The sequence below is a fragment of the Bufo bufo genome, chromosome 1 (assembly GCF_905171765.1).
Source record: "Bufo bufo chromosome 1, aBufBuf1.1, whole genome shotgun sequence".
Classification (NCBI taxonomy): domain Eukaryota; kingdom Metazoa; phylum Chordata; class Amphibia; order Anura; family Bufonidae; genus Bufo; species Bufo bufo.
The window spans coordinates 835,845,533-835,856,942 of record NC_053389.1 but is presented as its reverse complement, the minus strand read 5'-3'; the positions used below and the strand labels follow the sequence as shown (position 1 = coordinate 835,856,942).

General features: G+C 53.8%; 1 protein-coding gene across 2 annotated transcripts in view; it reads right to left on the bottom strand.

The window, feature by feature from the left end:
* Nucleotides 1–48: 48 nt before the first annotated feature.
* KIF1C (kinesin family member 1C) overlaps nt 49–11,410 on the bottom strand; it is a 30,481-nt gene continuing 19,119 nt past the window's right edge. The window contains exons 13-22 of one of the 2 annotated variants that reach the window (XM_040415319.1): nt 5,863–5,993; nt 5,444–5,732; nt 5,263–5,338; nt 4,927–5,006; nt 4,591–4,685; nt 4,416–4,499; nt 3,740–3,923; nt 3,316–3,388; nt 2,633–3,226; nt 49–1,165 (exon numbers count right to left, since the gene is read on the bottom strand). In XM_040415319.1, the coding sequence (XP_040271253.1) occupies nt 461–1,165; nt 2,633–3,226; nt 3,316–3,388; nt 3,740–3,923; nt 4,416–4,499; nt 4,591–4,685; nt 4,927–5,006; nt 5,263–5,338; nt 5,444–5,732; nt 5,863–5,993 (2,311 nt within the window). In that variant the 3' untranslated portion in view covers nt 49–460. Of the gene's footprint in view, nt 1,166–2,441; nt 2,516–2,583; nt 3,227–3,315; nt 3,389–3,739; nt 3,924–4,415; nt 4,500–4,590; nt 4,686–4,926; nt 5,007–5,262; nt 5,339–5,443; nt 5,733–5,862; nt 5,994–11,410 lie in introns of those variants that run through there. The other variant, XM_040415320.1, reaches the window with a different exon arrangement.

Genomic DNA, 11,410 nt, shown 5'->3' with positions numbered 1-11,410 from the left:
AGCGCTTTCATAGGGACGCGGTAGTAATTGTCAGACAGGACACGGGTGGGTGCAGCACGGGGCAGTTTATTTCGGGGTACAGTCGGCGCGCGCTCTCCCGGCCACCCCCGGTTACACACAGAAGATAACACAAGATAAATAGGAGGCGGCGCGCAGCGCAAGTCTGTGCGCGACCGTAGTGTTATAAGCAAAGGATATGGGGGAGGGGGCAGACCGTCATCTACCTCCCCCCCTCCCGCATACATTCCTATATACATATAGCGCCTGTACACACAGTGATTGTACAGTAGGGGGCGCCACCTTCACCCCTCGTAGCAGCGATCTCCTTCTCAGACACAAACTCAAAACATAAAATAACATAAAACACGTCAGTGGCAGAGCTGCTGCGGCTCCTCTTAGTACTGGGCAGGTTTCACCTTCCGTTTCTCTCCTCACTACCACATGCTCAGTCTGTCAGTCTTCATACTGGGGTCTCCTGGTCACACAGGTCAGGGGCAGAGTTCTGACGACGCATCCGCGGGGGCGCGGTGTAGGGGTGGTACTTGTAGGGGCGCTCCTGCGGGGAGGAGGGGTGCCGTTTAGTCGCTTGCGGCACGCCGTCACTTTCTCTGGTGTGCGCTCTCCTGTGCGGCTGCTCTTCGCCGTTCTGGCGGCTGTGGCGGTTGTTGGGGCGGCGGCCTCGGTTGGCGCCTCCATCCAGAGAGTTCCTCCTGTGCCTCTGCCGATCCTCCCCCGGTCCCCGCGGGTCATTCCGCCTTTCGCCGTCCTCCTCGCTTCCGCTCTGCCTGTCCTCTGACCACGGATTGGACACTTCTTCCACCACGTACGTGGCCCCCGGAGCCCAGGAGAAGCGGTGCTGGGGATTACTCTTAAAGGGGAAGCGCAGCTTGCAGTCCAGTGGGGGGATGAATTTGCCGGTGCCAGGGGTCCGCCGGAGGCAGCGGTTTATCTGCTGCTGCTGCAGGTTCTGGCTCCGGTTATCTTCTTGTTTCAACCATCGCATCCTCCCTCGGCGAAAGGTGGAGTTGTCCTCCATCAGCTGCTCCACCCGGTGGCTCTTAGGAGAACGGTCCGGAGAAGCGTCAACAGGGCCGCTGTTCACAGAGTCGCCATCATTGGAGCACCAGGCGAAAGACTCATCCGAAAGATCATCCGAAACGTCGTCCTGAGGGAGGGGGCCAAAGGGAGAGATTACCGGGGGCAGCGACATCAGGATATGGCTACCTACATGTAACCTACCTACAGTACCCACAGCTTGTGTTACATCACATCTAATGCTCCCATCACAGCCAAAGCCGCATCACGTCTAAGGCTCCAGTCACAGCCAGAGCAGCGGTCACATCACATCTTGCACTCCAGTCCCAGACTTGCGCAGGGTGGGCTCACCTTGGCGAGGGATGTGCACTGCTGCCATACTCCCCATACACACTAATTCTCCAGCGCAGGGTGGTCTCATCTGGGCAAGGGGCATGCAATTTGGCAGTACTCCCCACACACTAGCTTTTTTGCGCAGGGCAGGCGAACCTAGGCGAAGGGCATGCACACTAAGCGCTCCTGTGCAGGGCGGGCTCACCTGGGCGAGGGGCATGCACACTAAGCTCTCCTGTACAGGGCAGGCTCACCTGGGCAAGGGGCATGCACACTAAGCTCTCCTGCGCAGGGTGGGCTCACCTGGGCGAGGGGCATGCACACTAAGCTCTCCTGTACAGGGCGGGCTCACCTGGGCGAGGGGCATGCACACTAGGCTCTCCTGTACAGGGTGGGCTCACCTGGGCGAGGGGCATGCACACTAGGCTCTCCTGTACAGGGCGGGCTCACCTGGGCGAGGGGCATGCACACTAAGCTCTCCTGGGCGAGGGGCATGCACACTAAGCTCTCCTGTACAGGGTGGGCTCACCTGGGCGAGGGGCATGCACACTAGGCTCTCCTGTACAGGGCAGGCTCACCTGGGCGAGGGGCATGCACACTAAGCTCTCCTGCGCAGGGTGGGCTCACCTGGGCGAGGGGCATGCACACTAAGCTCTCCTGTACAGGGTGGGCTCACCTGGGCGAGGGGCATGCACACTAGGCTCTCCTGTACAGGGCGGGCTCACCTGGGCGAGGGGCATGCACACTAAGCTCTCCTGTACAGGACAGGCTTACCTGGGCGAGGGGCATGCACACTAAGCTCTCCTGCACAGGGCAGGCTCACCTGGGCGAGGGGCATGCACACTAAGCTCTCCTGCGCAGGCTGGGCTCACCTGGGCGAGGGGCATGCACACTAAGCTCTCCTGCGCAGGGTGGGCTCATCTGGGCGAGGGGCATGCACACTAGGCTCTCCTGTACAGGGCAGGCTCACCTGGGCGAGGGGCATGCACACTAAGCTCTCCTGCACAGGGTGGGCTCACCTGGGCAAGGGGCATGCACACTAAGCTCTCCTGTACAGGGCAGGCTCACCTGGGTGAGGGGCATGCACACTAAGCTCTCCTGTGCAGGGCGGGCTCACCTGGGCGAGGGGCATGCACACTAAGCTCTCCTGCGCAGGGCGGGCTCACCTGGGTGAGGGGCATGCACACTAAGCTCTCCTGTACAGGGTGGGCTCACCTGGGTGAGGGGCATGCACACTAAGCTCTCCTGCGCAGGGTGGGCTCACCTGGGCGAGGGGCATGACACGCTCCATCTTTATCATCCTGTCCCGCAGCGCCCGGATCTCCTCGTCCTTCATGTTGTTCTGCAGCTTCACCTCCTGCAGGATGTCGGTCAGCTTGTCGATGTGCGCCTTCAGGTCCTGCACCCCACCTCTGCCGCCACCCTCGTCCTCCTCTCCCACCCCCACAGTGTCCCACACGTCTCGGGCCACGGCCTTCCACCACTCCTTCTCGTTGGCATCCCCCTTGCCGTAGGTGCGGCATAGCTCCTTCATCTTGATGATGGCCATGGCCTCGATCTCCTGCTTGCTGTGTTTGAAGTCATTGAGTGCAACCTCGTAGCAGATCTCCTTCACTGCCTGCATCTTCAGGTCCGCCAGCGTCAGCCAGCGCGGGTCCTTCCCCAGCCGCCGCCGCCGCTGCGGGATCTGGTACACCTTGATGGGCTCCCGTTTCTTGCCACTGCTCGGGAGGCCGCAACGTCGCATGATGCTCTGCACGCCGCCCGGTGGCACCTTCTCCCGCAGAGATGACATGAGGCGCCAGCTCTCCTCACACGAGCGCTTGTCAGAGTCATCGCCGCTATCAGAGTCCCCAAACTGCAGGGAGGAAAGGGTTGAAGATATAGCAAACATGGCCGCCACTCGGAGAGAGGGGGGAAGGGGGGGACTGGGGCTGGGCAACTCACCAGTCTCTGCTGCTCCAGGGACAGATCCGCTTCCTCCTTCTCCCGTTTATACTGGAATTCCAGATCCTGCAGCCTAGGGGAGGGGAACACAAGAGTTAATGACCCCTGAGATACAGCGCCCCTGCTGATCCCCTTACAAATGAGACCTGGGATAGAGCGCCCCCTGCTGACCACTGAGATACAGCGCCCGGATAGAGCGACCCCTGCTGACCACTGAGATACAGCGCCCCTGCTGATCCCCTTACAAATGAGACCTGGGATAGAGCGCCCCCTGCTGACCACTGAGATACAGCGCCCGGATAGAGCGGCCCCTGCTGACCCACATCATTAATGACCGCTGGGGTACAGGGCCCCCTGCTGACACTAGAGAAGACCCCATTACTAGGCCCCCGGATAGAGCGCCCCCTGCTGAGCCCGTACTGACCGCTTCTCCATCTCCAGCTTGATGTCTATGCCCTGCTTCTCCAGCAGCTCCCGCTGGGCAAAGTTCCAGTCCACGGGTTCTGCCTGGTTCTCCAGCGCCACGCTGCTCTTCTCTCTCTCCAGCCGCGCCTGCTCAGGGTGATTAAAGCGAAAGACGTGGTTCTTCCCCATAACTATCCTGTTACCTGCAGAAAACGAGGGGCAGTTATACAGCCTGCGGGGGGGGAGCCGTCACCAGAGGGGCAGTTATACAGCCTGCGGGGGGGAGCCGTCACCAGAGGGGCAGTTATACAGCCTGCGGGGGGAAATCCGTCACCAGAGGGGCAGTTATACAGCCTGCGGGGGGAGAAGTCACCAGAGGGGCAGTTATACAGCCTGCGGGGGGAGCCGTCACCAGAGGGGCAGTTATACAGCCTGCGGGGGGAGCCGTCACCAGAGGGGCAGTTATACAGCCTGCGGGGGGAGCCGTCACCAGAGGGGCAGTTATACAGCCTGCGGGGGGAGCTGTCACCAGAGGGGCAGTTATACAACCTGCGGGGGGAGCCGTCACCAGAGGGGCAGTTATACAGCCTGCGGGGGGAGCCGTCACCAGAGGGGCAGTCATACAGCCTGCGGGGGGAGCCGTCACCAGAGGGGCAGTTATACAGCCTGCAGGAGGAGCCGTCACCATCACTTACCTGACTTCAGCACCAGCGGCTCGCTCACTTGCTTTCCATTCACGTAGGTATCGGCTCCTTCACAGGACTTCAACGTGACGACCACTGCAGAGAAATCAGAGGGGGCGTTATAAGGTGTGTGACAGACCACCCATGTGCACACAGCCCCCCACCGTCCCCCCATAATCCTTCACACCTTCACCATTCTCCTTAGTGTTGCAGTGGAAGAGACAGTGCTGCTCCTTGATGAACTGACCGCTCAGCTTGATGTCCACATCCACCTGACCGACCCTACGACAAACAGAGAGTGAGTGCGCTGGGGGGGTTCAGAGGGAGGACGCGCGAAAGGAAGACGTAAAGAAAACGCGAGCCAGAGGACATGCAAAGGAGCAGGCATGAGGAAGGGCCGAGCCTAAGGGCGCATGCGAGGAAGGAGCGAGCCAGAGGAAGCGCAAGAAAAGGGCGAGCCAAGGTGCGCAATGAAGAGGCGAGCCGGAGGGCGGGTGAGGGTGCAGCCCTCGGGGAACCTTACCGTGTGATGCCCTCCTTTAGATGGTACAGGAGACACTCAGACATGAGGGGGTCTTCATTCAAATTGACCAGGTGTGGGATCTATGGATGATGGACGACAGAAGGGTCATACTGTAGACCAGGGGTAGGCAACCTCCGGCACTCCAGCTGTTATAAAACTACAACTCCCAGCATGCATACTTGCTCTGCTCTTATAAAAAATACCATAGAAATAAATAGAGCATGCTGGGAATTGTAGTTTCACAACAGCTGCAGTGCTGAAGGTCGCTGAACCCTGCTGTAAAGTAAGGCTGGAACAGCTGTACATAACACCACCAGGGGCGCAGCTCATACTTACGTTTTTTGGAGAGAAGACCCCCACAGTGCCCCCATCTTCTCGCAGAGCCACGCCTATTTCAGCCAACAATGATTCCCTAATAAGAGAAAGGATGATTAGATCTGTGCCATCACATGCCGCCAGCTGCCCACAGCACATGCTGCCCGCCCCCTGCCCACATCACCTGCCCGCCCCTGCCCACCTCTCCATCCGTATGGTTTCCGTCTTGCGCAGCTTCTCCTCCCAGGTCTCGTTCAGCTCAGCGATGAACTTCTCCGTCTCCTGTAGCCTCTCCATGGCTTCCTCTGTACAGATCGAGTCTTCACCCACTTCACCCACAGCCTCATCAAAGGGCTCTGGCTGACCGTTCATGGCAGGGGGCGACAGAGGAGGAGGAGGAGGGGAGCCTGGCTCAGATGGTAATAGTGCCGGAGGAGCGGAGGATTGTAAAGGGGCACAGGGGGCAGCTATACCATCCTCAAGGGCAAGATCTGTGAGACAAATGAAGGGGAAATGTCCTATAAAATGGCAAAGCCACACCGCCCCTTTAAAAGGCCAGTGAGAGGCACCACACACATACCTCATTATCAGAGGTAAGTCTCTGCATGCCCCCAGACTCACCCGCTAGACCCTGGCTGTACAGAAGCTGCCGCAGCCTGGCCACTTCCTCTTTCAGCTCCCTGATTAACCTGGCGTTCGGATCCTCATTAATAATGGCGTTACATTTTATCTGCTTGGCGCGGTCAGCGTAACTGGAGAGGACGGTATAAAGCAGCGGTCACTATACATACATATGCATCACTGCGTACATACATTACATCCTATATTATACTCCAGAGCTGCACTCACTATTCTGCTGGTGCAGTCACTGTGTACATACATTACATCCTGTATTATACTCCAGAGCTGCACTCACTATTCTGCTGGTGCAGTCACTGTGTACTTACATTACATCCTGTATTATACTCCAGAGCTGCACTCACTATTCTGCTGGTGCAGTCACTGTGTACATACATTACATCCTGTATTATACTCCAGAGCTGCACTCACTATTCTGCTGGTGCAGTCACTGTGTACTTACATTACATCCTGTATTATACTCCAGAGCTGCACTCACTATTCTGCTGGTGCAGTCACTGTGTACATACATTACATCCTGTATTATACTCCAGAGCTGCACTCACTATTCTGCTGGTGCAGTCACTGTGTACATACATTACTTATCCTGTACTGATCCTGAGTTACATACTGTATTATACTCCAGAGCTGCACTCACTATTCTGCTGGTGCAGTCACTGTGTACATACATTACATCCTGTATTATACTCCAGAGCTGCACTCACTATTCTGCTGGTGCAGTCACTGTGTACATACATTACATCCTGTATTATACTCCAGAGCTGCACTCACTATTCTGCTGGTGCAGTCACTGTGTACATACATTACATCCTGTATTATACTCCAGAGCTGCACTCACTATTCTGCTGGTGCAGTCACTGTGTACATACATTACTTATCCTGTACTGATCCTGAGTTACTGTCACGGCGGACGGGATCTCAGATACAAGGATAAACCAACCAACAAGTTTCTAGGCGAGAAGCTGGGGAAAGGTCACCTCCTAGCGAATCCCTGACATCTCTCCCTACACTGCTAAGCCCACATTTAGACCCTTAAGGTGGAAATAATGTGTCCTCGTGCCTGGGCTGAAAATACCCTAAAATCCCTGAGATGGTGAAAGGGGAAAAGGGCAGCCTGCTCCCTCAGAACCTGGAGGGGACAGACGTAACACAAACAGCCTAGACAGCAAACAACAAAAACAGAAACCAAACTTATCTTATCTGAGCTGGAACAGACAATCCTTCCTTCCAAGGCCAGACTGATTTCTATAACCCGCACGGAACACTGGGATTGAGTGAGATTTAAACTAATGACTCCACCCAGTGCACCTGAAGGAAGGCGGATCTGGCTCGACTCCAAAACAAAAAACTAAAACACGTGCTGCTATTCTGGCCGACCTCCACACATAGTCAGAGCAGGGCATGACAGTACCCCCCCTTCTACGGGTGACCTCCGGACACTCCGGACACCCCGGACCAACCTTATCCGGGTGAGATCTGTGAAAAGCCCTCACCAGTCGGCTGGCACTGACATCCAGCGCCGGAACCCACATCCTCTCCTCAGGGCCGTATCCCCTCCAGTGTACCAGGTACTGAAGGGAACCCCGAAGAACCCTGGAGATCTCGAACTCTAAATTTCCATCGACCAGAACAGGAGGAGGAGGCATTGGCGATGGTTCCACCGGTTTCGCATATTTTTTCTGTAAAGACCTGTGGAACACATCATGGATCCTCCAAGTCTGCGGAAGATCCAGCCGAAACGCTACTGGATTGATCACCGCAGATATTTTGTACAGACCAATAAATCTTGGACCCAGTTTCCAAGATGGCACTCTCAGTTTAATATTTTTAGTGGACAACCATACCAGATCACCCACACACAGGTCCGGACCAGTCACACGTCTCTTGTCAGCCATTCGCTTATACCTCTCACCCATCTTCTCCCAATTCACTTGGATCCTCCGCCAGATAGAAGACAAGGCAGAAGAGAATCTCTCCTCCTCTGGCATCCCAGAGGAACCAGTCCCAGAAAAGGTACCAAACTGAGGATGAAAACCGTATGCGCCAAAAAATGGCGACTTACCCGTGGACACCTGCCTACGGTTATTCAACGCAAATTCTGCTAGGGACAAGAATGGGGGACCAGTCCTCCTGATTCTCAGCCACAAAGCACCTCAAGTAGGTCTCCAGGTTTTGATTAGTACGCTCTGTCTGTCCATTCGACTGCGGATGAAAAGCCTTAGAGAACGAAAGTTGAATGCCAAGTCGAGAGCAGAACGCCCTCCAAAACCTGGAGACAAACTGCGTGCCCCTATCAGAGACCACATCCGAAGGAATACCGTGCAATGTCACAATATTATCAACAAAAATCTGCGCAAGAGTCTTGGCATTAGGCAGACTAGTTAATGATATAAAGTGAGCCATTTTACTGAAACGGTCAACTACCACCAGAATCACTGTTCTCCCGGAGGAACTCGGCAGATCCGTAATAAAGTCCATGGACAAGTGCGTCCAAGGACGAGACGGAATAGATAAAGGAAGAAGTGAACCAGCCGGTCGAATATGAGCAACCTTTGACCAAGCACAGGTTTCACAAGCTGCCACGTAATCCTCAATGCTCTTACGTAACCCGGGCCACCAGAACCTCCGGGATACTAGATCACAGGTGGACTTACCACCAGGATGTCCAGTGAGAACAGTATCGTGATGTTCCTTGAACACCTTGTATCTTAGGCCCTCAGGAACAAACAACCTCCCTGGGGGACAAGAACCAGGAGCCCCCTCCTGGGCTCCCAACACCTCCATCTCCAATTCGGGGTACAGAGCGGAGACCACCACCCCATCAGCCAAAATCGGAGCAGGATCCTCTGAATCACATCCCCCAGGAAAGCTGCGAGACAAGGCATCTGCCTTGACGTTCTTAACCCCCGGGCGAAAGGTAACCACAAAATTGAACCTGGTAAAAAACAGTGACCATCTGGCCTGTCTAGGGTTCAGACGCTTGGCAGATTGCAGGCAAGCCAAATTCTTATGGTCTGTATATACCGTAACGGGGTGAGACGCCCCCTCCAACCAGTGACGCCATTCCTCAAAGGCCAACAACTCTCTATCTCCCACATCATAATTCTTCTCGGCAACCGAGAGCTTCTTGGAGAAAAAAAGCACACGGGACCCATTTGCCAGGAGATGAACCCTGAGAGAGCACTGCTCCAACCCCCACCACGAATGGCTGAGACACATCCGGCTGCACCAGAATGGGAGCAGACGCAAAACACTCCTTAATAGCCGAAAAGGCCTGCAATGCCTCATCCGACCAGACAGAGACGTCGGCGCCCTTCTTGGTCATATCAGTAAGAGGTTTTACTAGGGTAGAATAATTCGAAATAAATTTTCTATAATAATTAGTAAAACCGCATCAAAGCTTTCTGATTCTCTGGTCGGTCCCACTCCAGAACCGCCCGGACCTTTTCGGGGTCCATATGAAAACCGGAGTCAGAAAGCAGATATCCCAGAAACGGAAGCTCCTGCACAGAAAAGACACATTTCTCCAATTTGGCATATAATTTATTCTCCCGAAGGATCGTCAGAACCTGTCTCACATGATCCCGATGGGTCTTCAGATCAGGAGAGTAAACTAAAATGTCATCCAAGTAAACTACCATGAACCTCCCCACCAAATGATGGAAAATGTCATTGACGAATCTCTGAAATACCGCTGGCGCGTTCGTCAACCCAAAAGGCATAACCAGATTCTCAAATGAACCTCGTGCGTATTGAAGGCCGTTTTCCACTCATCCCCCTCCTTGATTATGATCAGATTGTAGGCCCCTCTCAAATTCAACTTGGAGAACTCCTTGGCTCCAACAATCTGATCAAAAAGGTCGGAGATCAAAGGAAGGGGATACGGATCCCGGACCCTAATACTGTTCAATTCCTGGAAATCCAAACAAGGTCTCAACGATCCATCCTTTTTTACAAAGAACAAACCTACTGTTACCGGAGACTTAGATGGCCTAATATGACCCTTTGCCAAACTCTCGGAGACATACTTCCGCATGACCTCTCTTTCGGGTTGAGAAAGGTTGTAAAGCCGAGACTTTGGCAACTTAGCCCCTGGGATGAGATTAACTGGACAATCAGTCACGATGAGGGGGCAATTCCTGAGCCCCACCCTCCGAAAAGACCTCCGCAAATTCTGAGAGATACGGAGATAAAGCCGTAATGGACACTCCAGAGATACATGTGCCAAGACAATTATCCGAACAAAACTCACTCCAACCAATGATTTGTCTTGCTTGCCAATCTATAATTGGGTTATGTTTAGTCAACCACGGTAACCCTAAGACTATAGGAGCCGGCGAATCCTTCATGACAAAACAAGACATTATCTCAACATGTGAATCACCCACCCTTAACTGAATACCATGAGCAATATGAGTGAGACTCCTTTCAGAAAGAGGGGAAGAGTCAATTGCAAAAACCGGAATCTCTCTGTCTAAAGTACTTAGACCCAGATTTTGAAGAAAAAGAAAGTCAATAAGGTTTACCCCAGCACCACAGTCAAGGAATACTTCAACAAAAAATTCTCTTGAGTCTAGCGCCACCATAGCTGGAAGGAGAAAACTGGTATTACAGGGAGCTTGCATAACTGCTTGCTCCACCACTTCATTCACGCTACCAAGAGTCAGGACGTTTTTTTTTTCTTTTCTCTTTCTTATCAACATGCGGTTTAACAAAAGGACAAGCAAAAATAAAATGAACACTTTTCCCACAGTAGTAACATAGTTTATGCAATGTCCTAAAGTCTCTACTACCAGAACGGAAAGATACCTGACCCAGCTGCATGGGTTCCTCCTCTACCCCAGAGTTACCTGTAACATCACCCTGGGAAGCAGTAGAGACCAAACCACTCACAGAAGGGATCCCTTGCGCGGAGGGAGCCCTACACCTCTCTCTAAGGCGTCTATCCAACCGCACTGCCAAAGACATAGCATTCTCCAATGTATCCGGGTACTCATGAAAAGCAAGGGCATCCTTCAATCTCTCAGATAACCCCTGACAAAACTGACTACATAACGCAGGGTCATTCCACTCTGACTCGGTAGCCCATCTCGTAAACTCAACACAGTAAGCCTCTGTAGTATGTTCACCTTGTAATAAATTACGCAATTTAGATTCTGCCATCGAGACCCGATCTGGGTCATCGTAAATTAATCCCAAGGCCTCAAAAAATTCCTCCACTGACCGGAGGGCCCGAGAACCGGGCGGCAGAGAAAAGGCCCAGGATTGCGCGTCCCCTTTAAGCAGAGAAAGGATTATACCTATCCTTTGACTTTCATGACGACGATGGACGCAGCCGAAAATACAATTTGCATGACTCTCTAAAACGGATAAAGTCATCCGTACCCCCTGCAAATCTATCAGGAAGAGCAACTTTAGGCGCCACACAAATTTGATCTGCACCTGATGTCAGAGCATTCTGACACCGTGTGACCGAATTACGCAGATCCGCAACCTCTAGGGATAATCCCTGCATGCGGTCATCTAACGC